Consider the following 19,510-nt stretch of genomic DNA (forward strand, 5'->3'; position numbering starts at 1 on the left):
AAAACTGCAAAGGAAAGTATTAATGACAGAAGTAGCTAAATGGGTCAGTGACTTAATCTGTTCAGGAGTTGTGGAGATCCAGAGCTCAGACAGAAGGATCTGTTCCATACAGGCCACAAACCTGGTCTGTATGGAAGACTGGCCAGAGGAAAAGCCATTAAAAGTCTTGTTTAATGTTAATTAATGTGCTTTTCCAAAGCATTGTATTTTGTTTCAAAAAGGAACTGATATGTATGCCTTTGAATAAAGTTGTATCATAGTAACAAATCTGGTAATTTTCTTTTTCTTTCCAACATTTGGTATTCAGACCTCCTTGTAATGGCCCCCTCAACCCACGACTCATGTGCTGGTCAGTTGAAATATGAGAAATGCCGACACAGCAGCAGGCTGCGTGCTGAATGGTCCAGCTGTCAGTGTCCACACAGACAGCACACCCTGCTGCACAGCAAAGGCCTCCGGGTCGGTCCCAGCTCTCCACATGTCCAAAGTCAACAGCGGTTCCACCGGCTGTCGGGCCGTGGTGATGGCTGGGAAGTACCTGTCTGGTCCCGGCCGATGCTCTGCGGTGCTCGCCGGGACCTCTGGCCGGCAGCGGGGGCAGATGCGTGCCACTCAGTGCCGTACAGAGAGCTCCACTGCAGCCCGCATGGGAGGGCGAACCGCGGCCGCGGGTCAGCAGGAAAGTCCCGGGTATTACTCCGCCGCTGACCGACACGCGCTGGCAAACCGGAACTTAATTTACCGGGACGTGAAGGCTTTCCTCAGCGAGGTCGGTGGGGATCCTCGCGAGGCTCGGTACTGGCTGACCCAGTTCCAGAGAGCGAACTTATCTCAGTCGCCTGCTTTTGCTGTGCTGGAGGTAAACTTTTCATTTTTTATTTGTTAACAAGGAAGTAACCGAGACTTTTATGTTTTCGAGTTTTTTTAAATGAATTCATAGTCTTCAAAACTGAACGTCATTTCAGGCAGTTTATGGCACGAGGGTCAGGGTGAAATGCCCGGGCCTCAGAGCTGTCAAATTTATTTTTATTTTGGACCATATCAAAATAAGCAAATTAGTTTTCATACATATCTCTTCCCTATATATATTTTTTTAAATATTGCACTATTTATTTAAAATTTGTTATTTGAAGAGCTTTCTAAAGATCAAACGACGTTTAACTGAAGTCCTAAAAGGGGCGCGGGTTTTAATGTTTTTATTTTTTTTAATCTTTTTTTTTCCTTTTCAAAATCTCTTCCTCCTTCTCACTGTTTATTCAATGTCACATGCTGTTTTTATTTTAATTATGTAAAGCACTTTGAAATGCCTTGCTGCTGAAATGTGCTATACAAATAAAATTTGATTGATTGATATCATATTTTTCCTCTACACAAGAGTAGTTTTATAGATGTTTCTCATAGCAACAGAGAAATAAGAATTTCTTTCTCAGCTTATGGCCAGTTTCTGGCACATTTTAAAAACATCACAATCTCATAACAAATCCTCCATTTTTACAAAGTCATCTGATCAATTCAGGTCAGTGCAGTGAGCTGGTTTATGTAGTATCTGAGACCACTTTTAATAAAATGTAGTTTTACACCATACTCTTTCTATTAATTCTAAAAGGTTTTTCGCATTTAGCTGTGTTCACTTCCACAGCTATTTAATGTAAAATCAGCTTCACCACGCTTTCATTGTAATTACAGATGTCAATTACAGATAGTCAGAGGAAACCAGTTTTATGTCAAAATGGCCTGCCATGCAGCAGTACCAGCTTATGTGATCAAGCTGTCAGTACCATAACTGCACCCTGGACCAACAAAAGGGAGTGAACTGTCCCTTCTGACCCAACGTCAGACCGGTCCAGCAGGAAATGTTCCTGCTGATAGTTGGAAACAAATTAAGTTCCACAAAAAAATGAAATACAATTCCAAAGTAAAATTTAATTTTTTTACTACTTTAAAAAAATGTCTATGATATTATTTCTAGACATGCCTTCATATGTAGAAAAAATAACCCAAAATGTCAGGACTGTGTGTGGCAACATAACACATTTCCTGAAACACGCAGCTTAAAGTTGACTGTTTTGAAATCGCTTATCTACACACAAAAAAATGATTTGACTGATTTTATTCCTTTTGCAGTGACCAAAGTACAGAGTGCTTCCTACTTTTAAACTCTAAATATTTTTGTGTCTCTTCGAGGTGGACGACTCGGTATTCCAAAGCAGGGAGACGGTACAGAGTCTGGCCTTTGGCCTGTCGTTCCTGCAGCGGATGGACATGAAGTCCGTGGTGGTGATGGGCTGCTCCTATAACCAGGAATCAGGGTCTGTAGAAGCAGCCGCTGGGTCTTGGAGCACCAGAGGGCTGGTGGAGCGGTGCCAGCAGCTCACTGAAGCTCTACAGCTACACTCAGCAACTGTTCTACCATTCTTCTCAGCAGAGTCCTTCCTGCAGCTGCATGAGGCACCACAAAGCAGCAGGTTAGGACAAAACTTATTTTATAGCCACTAAAGAGGAGTCTCTGAAGGTTATAGGACCTGTGACTTCAACAATAGACAACACGGATGATTATGCATGATGCAACAATGATAATGCAATCATTTTCTCTTTAAGATGTTCCACTCTATCTTATTAAAAAAAGTAACTATTGCTCTGTTGCTTAAGAAAAATATATTGTTCACATGGGATCGGCTGCAGAAAAGTTTCCATTCACATGAACACAAACACACGCCTCAGCGTTGCTTTAAACATGCCCAACCCATATAGAGGGCAGTGTAGCCTAAAGCTAAAACTTTGTCGACCAATCAGATTGCTTCAAAACATCCACAACTTCCTGTTAGGATTTAAACATGGCTGCAAGAGGTTCATTTGTGTGGACAGACATAAGTTGAGCTACTTTTAAATAGTGTATTAGAATATAAAGTTATTAAAACACAAGATGGTGTTGACTGGGAATCACATGGATGTAATGGTGGATTATTTGTGACAGACAGTAATCCGTGGAATTCTATATCTCTGTTTTCCCATCTGCACATGCACACACAGACAGAGTTTTCTCAAATCTGAGTTTAAGTAATTGTTTTTAGTGATGTTGTGTGGATGAAAGGCCAAAGTTCATAAAAATGTACTAGTTTTCCCAGATATCCCGACTACATGTGGACCAGGCCTGAATCAAACTGTTCTGTTTCTGGTTAAGATGAAGAGTTAAAGAAAGACAGCAAATATTTCTGTACCTGGTCTGCAGAGCGGACCGCCAGGGCTTACCGTCCCTTGATCTTGTACAGGTCAAGGGTCAGGAAAGAGGAAGCTTAGCATCGCCGTAGACCCCACACAAACTGTTTAGTTTTATATTTAGGGGTGTCAGAATGTAATGTGCCTGAATATTAGTCTGTGCTACGCTCAGATTTTTATTAGTACTTCTTTTTCACTTCTTGTCCATCACATAAAATCCCAGTAAAACACATCAAAGCTAATAAGTAGAAGGGAAGAAAATGTAACGACATTCAAGGGGTGTGAAATACTTTTACTGTGATTCCAAAATGTCATGACAAATGTCCAGGTTTCCTGGCGTCGATGCTTTAATTCTCCTTCTGTTATGTTAGCAGAGTTCTATCCTTTTCTTTGCAGTGCTCCACACTCCATTTCTGTGGACATCAGCCTCCTCCAGTGGAGTCTGGACTGTGGGACCATCCCACTGGTTTGTCCAGTTGGGAGGGACGGACATGGATGCTCGTTGGTGCTGGACCCAACGGAGGTCACGGCAGCCATTTCCCGAGCCCTGCAGCCCCTCAAAGTCATGTTTCTGAACAATTCGGGAGGCCTGCGGGGCGAAAAGCACAAGGCACAGAACCAGCCCTCATGCACGCACGTCGAATATGAATACGCACTGCTTACTCACGTATGCCGCTCTCCGTTTGAGTGACAGGTACTGGACACGGTGTCACTGCCCACTGACCTGCCTGGTCTGTCTGCAGCAGAGTGGCTGAGCCAAGTGGAGCGCCGCAGGCTGACCACCATCGCCAGACTGCTAAATCAGCTACCAACAGAGTCCTCAGCTGTGATCACCTCTGCAGACACTCTGCTGACTGAGCTCTTCAGCCACCGGGGTGAGACCTGCGAGCACAAGGCAAAGGCCACCCATGTCCCACTTTTTCACAGCATTCCCATCTTTTCACCACAAAAACAAATAAATCCGATCAAAATGGGAGGCATATCCGATTGTTTTCAAAGCAGCAGCAGTCTGAACGGTCATGTCGCATTTTACAGAGTCCCCTAGTGGACATGGAGGATTTTTTTTTCTTTGCATTTTCTCGCAGTAATGCACTGATCAGTTCATGCGGCATAATTAAATACCGAAAGTCTTTCTTATGGTGTATAGGAGCTGGTAAATTGACATTTTTTACAAAGCAGTGTAAGAATATTTTTTGTATTCACTCAGATTATTTTCCTCAGATGTCATTTCTTTTGATAGTCTGAAACATGCAAGAGTCACGAAGAAGCAAAAACCAAAATAATCTATAGGAAGTATTTCAGAGCTCTGTGTGCAGCACACAGGACAGTCTGAGTTGAGCTACTGCTAGCTTGATTGCATCTGTTTTTGACCCGCAGAATATCTTCTTAATTAATTTAGTAATTTATTTTCTGTCTTGTGTTTCATGTCAGGTTCCGGCACACTTTTCAAAAACGGCGACCCCATACACAGGTCAGTAAATATTACACAAGCCACGTAACCTGATCCGTGTGTCATAATCCAAAATTAACCCCTGTCACAAGGATACACTTTCTAAAAGCACGGAAATCCCCTGACACACTGCTTCAGACTTACACACAAAGACACACCCGGCGTTCCTGTTGCTCTGTTCGTGCAGGTACACCTCTCTGGACGAGATCGACGTGGAGCGTCTGCTGACTCTCATCAACAAGTCGTTCGATAAAACTCTGAGGCAGGATTATGTGGAGTCTTTGAAGGGACGGCTGCACTGCGTCTACCTCTCTGAAGGGTGCGTTCAAGTAGTGCAGGGGAAAAAATATGACAAACTTAAGCTTTTAATGTACATTTCATTTCTCCAGTATTCATACTGTTTGAACTTTTTCATATTTTGCTGGGCTACAACTATAAACCCTAATGTGGGATTTAATGTGACATAGTCTGGAAATGACTCGTGGTTTTCAACCATTCACCAATTAAAATCCAAAAAGTGTTGCATGGATTTGTTTTGAGGTCCCTTCAGCCAACACTTTATAGAGCATGAGTGAAGTTGACACCCCCCTCAATATTGACGTTTTGCGTGGCTGTCATAAACAGGAAGTAGAGGTTGCTAACTAGCATCAACCGGACATTTCTGGAGATGCCGAGAGTGTCCGCCCATCCAAGTTTGAACTTTTCCAACTTACGTGCCTCTGCAAAGGCACAGACCCACCATCAGATGGAAGCATTCACTGCGTCAGCACTTATTCAGCAAATGTGTTTCCTTCTCCCCTTTTACTCATTAACTCTTTAACAAAGAAACCAAAAACCAGCTGAAGCGAGTGTAAAATCTTTTCATATGAGATTGAGAAAATTATTCCGAATGTTACAGTTTCTGTCAAACTTTTCTAATGTGATACTTAAAAATACACATAAAAAAATCTTTGATGGAAACACAGCGAAGTAAATAAAATGCACACCGCACTTTTCAAATAGGAAAACATGCCTTTTTGCTTCCATCTCACAACACTGCTTGTGTGTGAGAAAGTACCACATATTTTTGCATTAATGTCCTCCCCCAGCTACAGTGCAGCGGCCATCATCACCATGGAGCCCGTCAACGGTGGGACCCCCTACCTGGACAAGTTTGTGGTGAGCAGCAGTAAGCAGGGGCAGGGCACCAGCCACATCCTGTGGGAGTGCATCCGACAGGATTTGGGCAAGCTGTTCTGGAGGTCAAAGGCCACCAACAGGATCAACCCATGGTTAGTCCCACACAAACATATTAACGTGGTATCAAGTAGACATACTCTTGCTATGGTAAGGAATGATCCCAAGCACAGTGTATCAGTAAAGAGTCCTAAGCTTCAGTAAAGTTAGAAACAACTAAGAGCTCCAAAGTCTCTGTTATGTTGTGAAAAGATGATAAAGTCTAACAGAAGCCAACAGCTGCGGTTCTACAAGCTGTTTAGTCGTTGGATGTTCTGTTCAGTTCTATTACGTTGTTGGGCTCTAACCTGAAAACAATCAGCTGGGCTCAGCAGGAAGCACCGGATCACAGCCTCCACTTCATTTCTCCTCCTCTGTCCAGGTACTTTAAGCACTGTGACGGCAGCTTTGTAAACGGAGTGTGGACCGTCTTCTGGTTTGGCCTGACGGACATCAGAGACTCGTACGCGCTGGTGGAGCACGCCAAGAGCCTCCCCGACTCATTCCAAAGCTGCCGCCTCACCTCCAGCCAGCTGCCTCCTGCTCCTCCAGCTGCTGCTTCCTGAACTCCTGCTTCTCAGTCGATGGTTTTTGTGGCAGTTCAGCTTTGGAGACCAATTACATAATCAATGACTAGATTCTGATTTTGGAAGTTTTCTTCTTTCCTGTGCTTTTTCCAAAAAAAAAAAAAAAAAAAAAACACTTGCTGCAAAATTCTTTAGCATTTTGGACTTACAAAATATTTGGCTCATAAAAAGAAAAAAAATAGTGATAAAATTACAAAAATAAAGTCAAAATAATCTGAGAATAAAGTCATAGTATTAGGAAAAGAAAGTCATAATATTACGGGAATAAAGTTGATATAATAGGAAAATGAAGTTGTGATAATATAATATCAAAGTCACAATATATTGAAAATAATGTGGTAATATTATAAATTTATTCTCATATTATTTCAACTTTATTTTTGTACAACTTATCCTAAAGTAAAACTGGGAACAGATTTAAAATATGGATTTACATGAAAGCTCCAAAGGTTTTGATTACTAAAAGAAAAATATCACCCAGCTACTTTGCAATGCAGTCTCCAGAACTGAAAACAAAAAAACATCTCATCTTAAAGCACTTGGGTGTCATTAAAGTGGGTTTTTTGCACATGGAAATGTCTAATTATTTCTTGCAAGGAGTTCGTCTGTTCATCTGTCTGTGGTCCCTTCTAGACAGCAACAATTTCCACAGTTTAGATTTGATGTTTGTAACTGAAAGAAAAAATACAAAAAGCATACAGCTGGAATTTGCCACATAACTACTAACTTACGCAGCAGTATGTTTAGTTAAAGATGTGGCACAATCTTTTTGTACTCAGAATTCTGAATATATGAGTTCTAAAATAAGTGTATAAATAAAATGTTTTATTTGGCTTAATTCAAATTCAGACAGAATCTCTGAAGTATTAGGAGAAAAAAAATATTTTGGATTTGCTTTCACTCCAAATCCAAAATCCAACTTGGCTGTCGTGTCTGTAACACCCGTCTGTGAAACACTGACTTCCGAGGCGAATTAAACATAAAATACACATTATTAGGATAGAAGTACACTATTTCAGTATATGGTAATTATTCGTTAAGATAATCAATAAAGGAGGTGTTCACAAAAGTTTAAAAGTTATTTTAAATAAAGCCAATGGCGGCTTTTAAACAGTGACACGTGACATGATTGCATTTTCCACTTTCTGAAAATAAAATCATTTGTAATAATTTTTCGAAAAAAATTGACGGTATCTCATGGAGACAAAGCATGCTCGAGCCATTCCCGAGAGGAAAAACAACAAAGCTGTCCTAGACGGTTGGAGCCAGAAGATGGCGGTAATGCAACCCAAACCATGCCAGTGAACTCTAACGTACAGGAAGAAGACGTGAACTTCCTGTCAGTGCAATAACAAGCAATGGCGGAGGAAGGACCGGGTAGAGAAGCCAAAGCGACCCGAACAGCCGCAGAGATGCAGCTTCTCCGCCGCAGACAGGAGCTGGACTACTTCCAGAAGAACGCAGCGCGGATCCGGAGCAGGAACCTGCTGACCGGCCTGGGCATCGGAGCGTTCGTGGTCGGCATCTGTATCCTTCACAGTTCACTTACACAACAAGAGGTTGACTGAAGGAGCAAGATGTCTAGAAGAGCTGGAAGTCAAAACTTACATTTGTCAGTGAAAGAGTTGACATAAAGAAATAAAAACTTTAAAATTATACCAAGGTCATGTATGTAGGTTAAAAAAATCAGACAGCTGAGGTTGAAAAGCAGGAAGTTCAGGAATATTCCTCAATTTACTTCGAACATTGTGAATAGTTGTAACCTAAAATATTTATTTTATTTTTGATATAGTCGTGAAAAGTTGCGCTGTACTTTATGTTGAAAACGTTGACAGGGAACTTCCTGCACTGCAACATAAAGTCTTTGTCAAACAGGCTCTTGTAATGGGCCCAGAAATGAAGACTTGAATCCTAACTTGTTGATCAGAGGTACAACTAAACATCATCTATTTACATCATCTATTTTCAAGTTATTATTTACTCTTTTAAAACATCAATTTTACGCGATTTGACCAAGTTCACTAAAATATAAAAAAAGGATGTAGAAAATGCAGCAAATTCCGTCCTTCACGTTATGTCTAATAATTTCCCCTTATCAATTAATTGTTAATCAATCAATCAACTTCAAATTAACTCATTAATCGATATCCTTAATCACTATTATCAGTTACATTTTGTACTCCTGCCCTGCTCACATCTGGACAATGAACAGACTGAATGTTCTGCCTGGTTTTGTTTCAGTTTTTGTTTTGTTTTTTCTGTATTAAAAAATCCTGGATAATTTTTTTTTTTTTTTTTTGCAGAAATTTTGCAATAAACTCACAATTACACAGCAGTGTGGAAACGGTGCAGTGGCCTGTTGAATTTTGCATGAATTTCCACAATTGTGGAATCGCTAAATTGTGGAGGAACTGATTGATGCAATTTGGCAGAAAGCAGATAGAAACTGCTTTGATTTGATTGATAAAATAATATTTAATCACACTTTAAGGTTCTCTTTAGGTGCCCCTCTGGTTTTACACGGGCCAAAGTAGAAGCTGCGGCGTGCTGTACATGGCCCTCGAGTCTTCAGTTTAACACATCTGCCATAAACCTTAATGGATTTCATTTTTATGTGCAAAACAGTGTTGAACAATCGCATGACATTTTAGTAAAATTCTGAAATGTGGCCTGTGTTTGTATTCAGCCCTGTTTGCTTTGACAGAAGGCTTCAACGTTCAGACAGGCTGTTATAGCAGAGATGATCACTGCTGATGACTTCAGACTGATGTGATTTGCTTTAACCAGCCGTCCATCAGTCAGCTACACCATCCTGTCGGTCAAACAGGAGAGGATCGTGGAGGAGCTGGATGAAGAGGCCAGGATCCACATCATCAGGGGCCCGCGGACTGGGGCCAACTCCTGATCAGGAGCTCAGCTGGGCAAACATGCGGACCCATCACACATCCATTTCTCGTTTTACGCATTTTATTCCACAAACTGTTAACACAAGTGATACATGTGGACATTCTGACAAATAAGAATGTTATAATAAAATAAAGTCATAACAGTTGTAAAATCTGTGAAGGTAATTTGAAGGTATATATATATATATATATATATATATATATATATACACACACACACACACACACACTGAAAGGTGTCTTCAGATATTTAGTGAATAACCACAAGTATAGCATTGATATTCAGAAAATTCTACCACAAACAGAACCCCGGAAAACAAAGAGAGGGCCGCTTCAACAAACAAAACGAAATATGTGCAGTAAAGGAAAATGTTTTCTTAGAAGTACTTCAACAAGAAATCTTGAAAAGGTTCAAACAAAACAAGCAATCTGGAGCAGTCGCATATAAAGCCATCCATCACTCCAGTAAGTCGTGCCTCAGATCCCAGTAAACAAATAAACCAGAGTCCAGGGAACCATCACCGAAGGAAATGAGTCATGAGAAACAAATCTTAGTGATGTTTGCATTGGAACAAGTTGTAACAGGTACAAGACAAGTTTATGTGAACTCAGAGAAAGTGTGTATACATAATTTAAATATATTAAACATTAGATCTACGGTCTGTGTAAAATGTAATTTATGGGAGGCCCCTGATGGTTCAGTGGCCCTAGTTTGCTCGTGTCTTGAGCATGTGACACGTGAAAAGGTTTAGTGGGTGTGAATATTTTTTTCTAGGCTCTGTTAGCAGGGCTTCCTAAAGCCACTCACGGCATTTGCTCTGCTGCAGGCAAAGCAGAGGATTTGATGGCCAGGTTAATCTGCATTTTAAGTAAGAGTTAGAGCAGTGCTGTGATTGGTCGGTATACTCACAGAAAACGAACATCACCTCAATGATTCAAAGCTCTACAACTGCTGCTGCAGCCTGAGGTGAGTTCAGATATCATCCAGTGAAGCTTTTACATAAATGTAGTCTTAAAAAGTCAGGCATGTTTGTCGAGAAAAAGCTAGAAGGTGAAGACAAAGACTGACTTTTCTGACAGATTACTGCTGTGCAATTTGAACTTTTACTGATGTCTGTACCATCTATGGATTACTTGCAGTGTATGGGATAAATTGTTTAGTTATTGCTTGGTTATTGTATGATTAGCTTAGCTAGAAACATATATTTTTTTTAAAGGATCGCAAAAACAGGTGCAGGTGGAGCAAAGATGTGATCAAGTCCAAGTCGGTAGCCAAGAGGTACTCCAAAGGTCCCATATGTAATCCTGTGTGAAATTCCATGTAAGCATTCTGTAGATACCCAATTGTTACCAACAAAGTCTTCTGTTAGTACCAGAAGACCACCGAGGTCTGGTTCTGGTTCTGCTTCTGCTCTGCATCCCCAGAACCAAACGAGGAGAAGCAGCATTCAGCTTCTATGCACCTCAAATCTGGAACAAACTTCCAGAAAACTGCAAAACAGCCAAAACACTGAGTTCCTTTCACGCTAGACTAAAAACTCAGCTGTTTAGAGTTGCTTTTGAACCATTCGAAATGAAACACTGAAAGGTTTCATTTCAGTGTTTCATTTGTAGTCATCGTACATTTTGTCAAGTACGATGGTATTTGACAAAATGCAATGTTTCAACAGCTGACTGTGTTCTATGACTCTGTATTTTACTGTTGCTGAAATGTGTTATACAAATAAGCTTGATTGATAATCAAAATTCTAATCTGATTCCAGCGGAGACATTATGAGGACCATCTTGGTCGTTGTATCATTGATGTCTGTCCTGCACTTTGCCTGTGGGCAGCATTTGGGCCTCAGAGAAGGGAAGTTTACATTTTATGAAATACAGAAACCCTGGAGCGAAGCCCAGGCCTCCTGCAGGGAGCATCACACTGACCTGATCACTATCAGGACAGAAACAGACATTCAGGTGCTGAACGGTACCAGGGGCTGGATTGGACTGCACCGAGACAACAACACGAGCGACTGGAAATGGTCCAGAAGAAACGAGACAGCAACCTTCCTCAACTGGGATGAAAACGGTGAGCGAGATGAATTCTGTGCAGTAAATGTTGCAGTGACGTCTGCAATTAGCTAAACCTTTTTCATGTTGGGGTGGAGCTTTTTTTCCCAGGTTCGCTTCAGAAAAACATACAGAGTGGCTCGTATTTGTTGAGTTTCAGAAACTGGGAATAAGTAAGTATGGAGGCAAGGAAAAGGGAACAACACAAGGAAGGAAGGAAAAGACGAAGGAGGGACAAAAATGATGGAGAAGAAAATATATATAATTTTCCAAATCCTTATTTTCTTTGTCCATATACTCAGTGAGACAAGGGAGTTGAAATCAAATTATATGTCAAGGTTTGTTTACCTACATAGTAAATATATCTGTTTATGTCCACAGGAATTTATTTTTTATCGTTAAAAGTGTCTAACTTAACTTCTATTGTAATAAACTAAGAAATGTATTTCCAGGTAGACATTTTAGAAGGTTTACATACAAAATATGTGTGAATATACTGTAGGTTTAATAGGTAGTGGCTTATTAGTCTTAATAAGATAAGAATGGGGTTTTTTTTGTCTACCGTTTTGAAATTCTACTCTCTGTCAGAATCTTGTTCGAGAGTGCAGGATGATTTATTCTTCAAAGTAGAGGTATAATAAAAACTTACGTCTGTTTTCTGTTTGTCACAGAACCGTCACAAAATGAGCACTGTGTCTTCCAGCGGCCGCTCACTAAGAAGTGGTCAAGTGTTCCTTGTAGCGCAACACGTGTCTTCATTTGCCACGATGACGGGCTGGTTCTGGTGAAGGAGAATAAGACGTGGGACGAGGCGTTGGAGCACTGCAGGACTCTGAACAAAGTCAATAGCTACGACCTGGCAACCCTCACCACAGACGACGACCACAATTTTGCACGACAGACAATCCAACTGGCAACCACTGAGGAGGTGGGCTTCTGTTTACTCTGTGTTGCTTTTGTTAACCAACTCACCCTGTTGTTATGTTGATCTCTCTGCTACATGTCGGTAGGTGTGGACCGGCCTGCGTTACCTTGGTGATGAGTGGTTCTGGGTGGGCGGAGAACCGGTGCAGTACCAGAACATTCCAAGCTGCCCGGCTGTGAGATGTGGAGTCCTGGAGAAGAACAGCAAGTCATCCTTTAGTATCAGAGACTGCAATGAGAGAAGGAACTTCTTCTGTTACTTAAAATCTAGAATCCTGTAGAAAAACTATTTGATGAAAAGAGGCTCTTCTCTTAAGGTTATAGCTTAAACTAACTGAATGGATGGATGGCAAGAATAAGCCATGTTAGAAGCTTTCTATTCAAAGAACTAGTTGCTGTATGAATGTAAGTTATCATATATTATGAATTCTGGATATGAAGTTGAGGGTTTCATTGAATCATGACTATTGACTTCAGTTGCCATGTTTACAGCTCCAAACACATTCAATGAATTAGAACATTATTGGAAAGTCTTTTTTTTTTTTTCAACAACTACAGAATGTCATGAAGTGAAACACATTATATAGATTAACTACACCAATGGATATCTGAAAGCTGTTATTTATGTTAATTATGATGATTTTTTGCTATACTTAAAGGGGCAGTTTTATGTAAAAAATTTTAAGCTTGGATGAGAGCAGACTTCCCCCCACTGGTTCTGTCATATGTGGCTACCTACATATTTAAGTGGATCACATGTTTTAATATATAAAATTGTGTTAAGTGTTATGTTGTTAGTAGAATCCTCTGAATTATTTGTAAACAATAAATAAGTTGTGGTTGGAAACTTAAAAATGTCTCTGAATGCCCCGTACTTTACACCCATCAGGTTGTTCTAATAACAACATTCTTCAGGGTGGAAGACTGAAGGTTTACCATTTTCAGATTCGGTGAGATGAAAACATCAAAAGAACCATAGCGGCTGTTCAAAAAGAAACAGTTTGCTATAGAGGCATGTCGTCTGTTCTAGACAGTTGCTGGTTGTGCCAATCCCTCGCCATTTTCTACTTTTACAGTTTTGGTCAGTCGTTTTTGACTTTTTGGGGTGTGAAAAGTTGTTTGGCTCAAGATATTAATTTGTACTTGAAAACATACTGTCACAAAGGAGAAAGGACAAATTGACCTGTGGCTGCTTTTATGAAACACTGGACCCAACCAAAACAAAAGTGTACGTACGGCCAAATACTGACATCGGCATCCAATGGGGAAGAAAGTCCAACTTATATGTATAATGATGTGGAACTTTGTATAATATAGTGCCATGATATATTGAATGACGAACTTGTACTAAAGAAAACTAGAAAAAGATTAATAGGTCACAGAGTGTGTTTTTTCAGAACTCTTAGCTTCTGTCCCATTGAATCAACTCCACTGATAAAACAGATAATATGCTCCACTGTAACTTACAACTTGACACACAAAGAAACTTTGTGTTTTTTATGTGCACCTGACACTGTTGAACAGCTGCAATCTTACAAGATTTAAGTTTTACTGAAAGTTAAACTCAAAGATGCAAAAGGAAGAAACAGTGCCTAAAGCAAACTTGTGGCATTTGGCCACAGAGCGAAACTCACATGTGAGTAAGATAATGAGATGAGAACTTATCTGCTTAACAAATGTTGTGTCTTGTACAGGTCAAAGGAATAAAAAATTTGAATTTTCTTTGCATTTTGAACACAACATTCAAAACTGACAAAGAGAATTTTATCTTAGAGACATACAATGTTGATTTACAAAAGAAGAAGAAAAAAAAGGAAAACAAATGTTGCTTGATATATAGAAAGAATCAGAAAATACCAAGAATTGAACCCTGAAAACTATATTTTCCGGGTTGATGAAGACACAATCTTGTCTTCATCAAGATTGTAAAGACAAAATTGTCTTCACAATCTTTGGAAGCTGGTGCAGGCCACCAGCTTCTCCAAATGCTGCAGGTCACTTCATTTTGTATTTATTCTGGACATTAAAATAAAGTTCAATTAAAATAAATCTGTCAGGGATCTTGCTACAATCACCACGGTATGTGAACAGTTTGAGACGTTTGGTTTAAAGGTGTGAAGCAGAAGTTGGAGGCCAGAGAGGCAGCTTAGTGAGTGCTGTGGTAACCGCGGTAATCTGCATATTCATTTTTTTGTGTAGCTCTGTGATTGGTCGGTGGAGACTTTATACTGGGTATAAACACAGAGAATCATCATTACCAGAAGCAGAGCTACAAAAAACCTCTACAGCCTGAGGTGAGTACAGAGGTGATATTTAGGATAATGGATAAAGTGTCACTGGAGCAGGCAGAACGACAGAACGCTTTAAAACTTTCTTAAATATATGACCACCAGTGAAATATTTTTTTGACATTTATTAGTGGATATAATCCATATTGGTTTCAGATTGGTTCTGATCCTGTGTGTGCATAGAGGTTTTAGGATAGCTTTAGCACACAGGAAAAACCAGAGTTAAATTTTTCTTTTACAAATGAAAGTCAAACTTCATGAAGGTTTTAAATCAAATAGTACGAACAAACAAACACAGAACACACTTAACCTTTTGGTTCCTTAAGAACCAAAAGGAAGAGTCACAGAATAAGCAATTACAATTCTGCAGAAACAACAAAATACAGTGGCACAAAAAGGAGGACAAATGGTATGAATGGTCATTTTTGGAAATTATTTCCAGATTATTATAATTATTATTATTATATTTTTCTTGTGTGAGTTAATCTGGAATCACAGAGATGTTTTGGGTGGAAACAAAAGAAAACAAAATAAGAACCAAAAGGAAGATAAATGTTTTGTGATATTATGTTAATTTCCTCTCTCCGCCCCGTGTCATGCGGTGGAATCAACTGTCGTACTGAGATGGGGTTTAGTATAATATGAGTTTTAATGAAGATTAAACACATTTGTGTGCATTGCTGATTGTTGTTCCATTGATTTTTTTTTTTTTTGTAAAATGTGAAAATTGTGGGGGGAGCAAACACATTTCATGTTTATATCTACACTTATATGTCTACACATCACCATTTCTCTAACTGAATTTGTTTCTAAAGGTGCAACGAAACACTGCACGAAAATTCCATCAGATGGCAGCAAGAACCCGTTCACACACATGCACGACATCAAAGCATAAATGTCCCTAAGTATAGTTAGCATAGCCACCAATGACGGATGAATGAACGGTTTTCCTGTAACAGTAAGTTGTTATTTAGCAAATTTAGCAGCGAGTACACACGGTAATTGACAGCGCTAAGCCCCTCCTCCTGGCTCTGATTGTTTCTTCAGACATCAATAGTTCAAGGAGGAGGTGGAGGAGGCCGACCTTTTCTCAGATTATCTGTCTCAAAATAAACTGTCAATATGGTGACAGTTTTAAAAAAAATGTAAAAAAAAACTTTTTTTTTTTTTTTTTTTTTTTTTTTTAACAAAAGTTACATACTGCAGCTTTAACCTGTCATTCACGAGAGGACCTAAATTTGGGTCCTCTCGTGACAGAGGTGTCAAACTCCAGTCCTCAAGGGCCGCTGTCCTGCAGCTTTTAGATGTGCCTCTGCTGCACCACACCTGAAAAGAATAATTAGGTCATTAGCAAGGCTCAGGAGAACCGATCTACACAGGGAGGAGGTAATTAAGCCATTTCATTCCACTGTTTCTTTTACCTGTGGCACATCTAAACACTGCAGGACAGCGGCCCTTGAGGACTGGAGTTTGACACCCCTGTATGTGAATGACAACCTGTGAATGACAGGTTAATAACATGCATATCTGATCCCAGGTGTTTTGATGGCCTTCAGTGGAAACATGATTCGGTTCGTCTTCATCTTTGTCCCCTTGGTGCTGACCGTTCATCCTGTCAGGGGCCAACAGACCAGACTCAACACTCTGACGTTTAAATATTATTATGTTTGGGCTACGTGGCCACAGGCTCAGTCTGCCTGTCGAGAGCAACACAGCGACCTGACCACCATCAGAAATGAAAGTGAAATGAAAGCTTATTCCAGCGGCCAAGGCTGGATCGGATTGTACCGTGAGAGTGATGACGGTCCGTGGAAATGGTCCAGTGGAGATGAGATTGCAACCTTCTTCAAGTGGGAACTTAATGGTAAGCAGAGCAACTAGGTTTTATCATCAGTTTTTTTTTTTTTTTTTTGCTTTTGCAGATCTTTTTCTTGTGTTATTCAATTCAACACAATTCAATAAAAAAAACTTTAATCCACAGCGGAAAGTTAAATGTACTTGATATGACTAGCTTCCTAAAAAGTTATTGTAGATGTAACACTGCAGTGCCTCCTGCAGAGGTCAGTGTTACTGCAGAACTCCTGACCTGTTGAGTCAGATCAAACATGAGACAGTTAAATAATTGGATGTTCCAACAGAGCAATAATTCAAAACACACTTAATAATAAAACTGTTTATAGAACAGAACAAGGAGGCGGACGTTCAAAGCCCCAACCACTGGAGACTCTGCTTCAAAATCCTATGCAAGGGCGCTGTGGTGCTGCAGGGGCAAAGCACAACTCATGTATTGATGTCTTAGTCCTCATGCCAGTGGTTGCAGGTTCAATTCCTGGCCTGGTGACATTTGACACATCTCTTTCCTGTCAAACTACTTTCAGATAAAGACCACTAGAGCCAACAAAACCTTTATAAAATATTCCTATGCAAGAGAGAAAGAACTATTAAGATCAAACTTGCTAATGGATATCTATAGATGTCTCTTAGTTAGATATCTAATAGAGACATCTATGTATATTTGAACCAATACCAATTTGGTTTTCCCGCATGTAGAAATCTTTCATTTTAATCATAAGCATTCTTCAACTGAGTGACAGAATCTAAAACAATATTGTCCATAAAAACACACTATGATTTTTTTTAAAGTAATTAATTTGCCTTTCATTGCACAGCCACCTTCCATAAGCGCTGATGATTACATCAGATACTCTCTGATCTAAATAACTGATTTAATAGAACCGTCATCCTGTGTGCTGCTTTGTTTGCAGAACCAAAACACGGCCAGCACTGTGTCTATCAGTACCTAAGCAAATGGAAAAGTGAAAGATGTGACATTTCACATACTTACATGTGTTATGATGAGGACCTGGTTCTGGTGAAGGAGAATAAGACGTGGGAGGAGGCGTTGGAGCACTGCAGGACTCTGAAGGAAGGGAACAGATACGACCTGGCAACCCTGATCACCCCCGATGACCACAGCTACGCACGAGAGAGAGCCCAACACGCCACCACTGAGGAGGTGGGCCTCAGTTCTGACTATCACTGCTACCTCGTCAGATTTTCCTACCATAGCACGGATAGATAGCAAAGTCTATCTGTCGGTGATACGCATCCAAAACTGCTACCGTCATGTTTACAAACAGAAAACTATATCGGGTTGTGTTAATGTTAAATATATTGGATAACATTATTTGAGTGACGGGATTGAAATGGAAGCTTAGGAGTTATGCTTAGCTTAGCATTGGAACAATTTATACGTAAGAAACCACAAGATCACTTCCTTCATCTGAATATCCTACCCATTTAAAATGAAAAGCTATAGCTGTATGCATTAATCCTTTTACTAGAATATCCTACCTGTTAAAAATATTTTAAATAGGTGTTTGTAAGAATAAAATAGTAACAGACAGAGGAAACAAGTTTTTATTGAAATTAAATTGACAAATACAGATCACCGCAAGTCTTTTTTGCGTATTAATCCGTTGTATGACAGACTTTATTAAATGCAGCACCGCCACAATGTGTCCACCGAACTGCGCAGGTCACTGAAATGAAAGGATATGATTAATATACACTATTACACCACTATTACACAGCTTCAATCCCACATAGCATCGCTACCAACATCTATTTAACAAGGTTTAGTAATAAAGAGTGATAACTAATTACAGTCTGAATAGTAGAGGTCGGGTTTTTTAATCATTCATCCGGCCTGAACGTCACTGATACTCGACAAACGTCACCATTCAGCGTCCTGATACGCACAAGCTGGAAGAAAAAAACAACCATTTGGGACTAAAATGAGGATTAAGTTAACAACTGGACAACAACTTCAAAGTTATTAGATGCCCTCCGCCATTAGCATCCATGTTTACTTCCACAAACATTGACCACTTATTTTTTATGACGGTTGGCAAAACACTGAGCACTCTCCCTATGTGTGACGTCAATAAGCCCTCTACTGCGCATGCGGGACACTTTCGTGTTGTTAGCGGTTCACACTGGAGATCACATACAAGTCGCATTGGAAGTTTAAACGACTTCCACGCTAAAACAAACAAACAAACAAACAAACAAACAAACAAACAAAAAACAATTTCACAAAACATTTGGACTTGGGTGACTTCAGGCTGCAGTGCGAACGGAGTGTTTTTTTGCCACATTAGCATATTACCACTGTATTCATGTGGCTCTCTGTGCTACATGTCGCAGGTGTGGACGGGTCTGCGTTACCTGGGCGATGAGTGGGTCTGGATTGCTGGAGAACCGGTGCAGTACCCGGACACGCCAGGCTGCCCAGGTAGCAGGTGTGGCGTCCTGGAGAAAAATAGCGACTCCCTGTTTGGGATCAGAGACTGCAGCCAGAGGAAGAACTTCTTCTGCTATAAGGAACCTGATGGCGGCTGAAAGCCTCCGAGGTTCTTCACACAGAGAACATTTAGAAACACTCTGTTTAACACGTACACTAACATTATATACAGGTTTAGTAAAATATGTATAGACAATAAAGAAGAGCTGCCATTAATTATTATTGTCCTATCAATTATTGAGACAATTAATCAATCAAATCACAAAGTGCCACATTCTGCAGATTTTTCATTTAAGCACTGAAGCTTCTTTTATAAAATATTAATTATATAGAACATGCAGATAAACAAATAATTTAATTTGTTTTTTAAATGTGAAAATGAACATCTTATTACCTAAAATGCAATAACATCATTCCTTAAGTGAGTGTTTGATTATTTGTAGCAAAGGAAGCATCTGAAGTTAAAAAAACAAAAAAAAACTTCCAACATCAACATGTGAAAAGCTCAGTTCTTTCTGCTTGACTAACATCTAGACTGATCTGGGGATTTTTGGGGGATTAATCAA

General features: G+C 39.9%; 4 protein-coding genes across 5 annotated transcripts; all 4 read left to right on the forward strand.

Annotated features, from left to right (window-relative positions):
- Positions 1-353: 353 nt before the first annotated feature.
- nags (N-acetylglutamate synthase) lies at positions 354-7,038 on the forward strand. The gene is given in 9 exon segments (XM_015040019.1): positions 354-384; positions 387-859; positions 2,185-2,465; positions 3,613-3,826; positions 3,911-4,091; positions 4,648-4,687; positions 4,854-4,985; positions 5,755-5,937; positions 6,264-7,038. Coding segments are annotated over 9 exon segments (1,704 nt in total). The 5' UTR covers positions 354-368; the 3' UTR covers positions 6,448-7,038.
- Positions 7,039-7,764: 726 nt separating this feature from the next.
- On the forward strand, positions 7,765-9,526 carry coa3b (cytochrome C oxidase assembly factor 3b). Its single transcript, XM_015040026.1, has 2 exons — positions 7,765-7,995; positions 9,267-9,526. Exons 1-2 carry the CDS (start codon positions 7,827-7,829, stop codon positions 9,371-9,373), a joined length of 276 nt encoding a protein of 91 aa, XP_014895512.1. The 5' UTR covers positions 7,765-7,826; the 3' UTR covers positions 9,374-9,526.
- Positions 9,527-9,602: 76 nt separating this feature from the next.
- Positions 9,603-13,198, forward strand: LOC106952110 (C-type lectin lectoxin-Thr1-like). Of its 2 annotated transcripts, none has more exons than XR_001425919.1 (4): positions 9,603-10,341; positions 11,253-11,445; positions 12,098-12,354; positions 12,437-13,198. XR_001425919.1 is itself a non-coding variant. In XM_015040020.1 (4 exons), exons 2-4 carry the CDS (start codon positions 11,148-11,150, stop codon positions 12,629-12,631), a joined length of 750 nt encoding a protein of 249 aa, XP_014895506.1. In that variant the 5' UTR covers positions 9,603-10,342; positions 11,138-11,147; the 3' UTR covers positions 12,632-13,198. The 2 variants fall into 2 exon arrangements, 1 of the variants encoding a protein (XP_014895506.1); XM_015040020.1 differs by having other exon boundaries at positions 9,603-10,342; positions 11,138-11,445.
- A 2,994-nt stretch (positions 13,199-16,192) lies between these two features.
- On the forward strand, positions 16,193-19,252 carry LOC106952111 (secretory phospholipase A2 receptor-like). The gene is made up of 3 exons (XM_015040022.1): positions 16,193-16,502; positions 17,404-17,654; positions 18,848-19,252. Exons 1-3 carry the CDS (start codon positions 16,202-16,204, stop codon positions 19,040-19,042), a joined length of 747 nt encoding a protein of 248 aa, XP_014895508.1. The 5' UTR covers positions 16,193-16,201; the 3' UTR covers positions 19,043-19,252.
- The last annotated feature ends 258 nt before the right edge of the window (positions 19,253-19,510 follow it).

This window comes from Poecilia latipinna, unplaced genomic scaffold (assembly GCF_001443285.1).
Source record: "Poecilia latipinna isolate Pla-1442-1.1 unplaced genomic scaffold, P_latipinna-1.0 Scaffold493, whole genome shotgun sequence".
Classification (NCBI taxonomy): domain Eukaryota; kingdom Metazoa; phylum Chordata; class Actinopteri; order Cyprinodontiformes; family Poeciliidae; genus Poecilia; species Poecilia latipinna.

Excerpts from the sequence above, each read along its gene's own strand:
- coa3b (XM_015040026.1), top strand. The coding sequence starts at position 7,827 with ATGGCGGAGGAAGGACCGGGTAGAGAAGCCAAAGCGACCCGAACAGCC. Across the intron at positions 7,996-9,266 it reads AGCGTTCGTGGTCGGCATCT|TCAGCTACACCATCCTGTCG; the intron begins GTATCCTTCACA and ends GCCGTCCATCAG.
- LOC106952110 (XM_015040020.1), top strand. The coding sequence starts at position 11,148 with ATGAGGACCATCTTGGTCGTTGTATCATTGATGTCTGTCCTGCACTTT. Across the intron at positions 11,446-12,097 it reads CCTCAACTGGGATGAAAACG|AACCGTCACAAAATGAGCAC; the intron begins GTGAGCGAGATG and ends TGTTTGTCACAG. Across the intron at positions 12,355-12,436 it reads AACTGGCAACCACTGAGGAG|GTGTGGACCGGCCTGCGTTA; the intron begins GTGGGCTTCTGT and ends ACATGTCGGTAG.
- LOC106952111 (XM_015040022.1), top strand. The coding sequence starts at position 16,202 with ATGATTCGGTTCGTCTTCATCTTTGTCCCCTTGGTGCTGACCGTTCAT. Across the intron at positions 16,503-17,403 it reads CTTCAAGTGGGAACTTAATG|AACCAAAACACGGCCAGCAC; the intron begins GTAAGCAGAGCA and ends CTTTGTTTGCAG. Across the intron at positions 17,655-18,847 it reads AACACGCCACCACTGAGGAG|GTGTGGACGGGTCTGCGTTA; the intron begins GTGGGCCTCAGT and ends TACATGTCGCAG.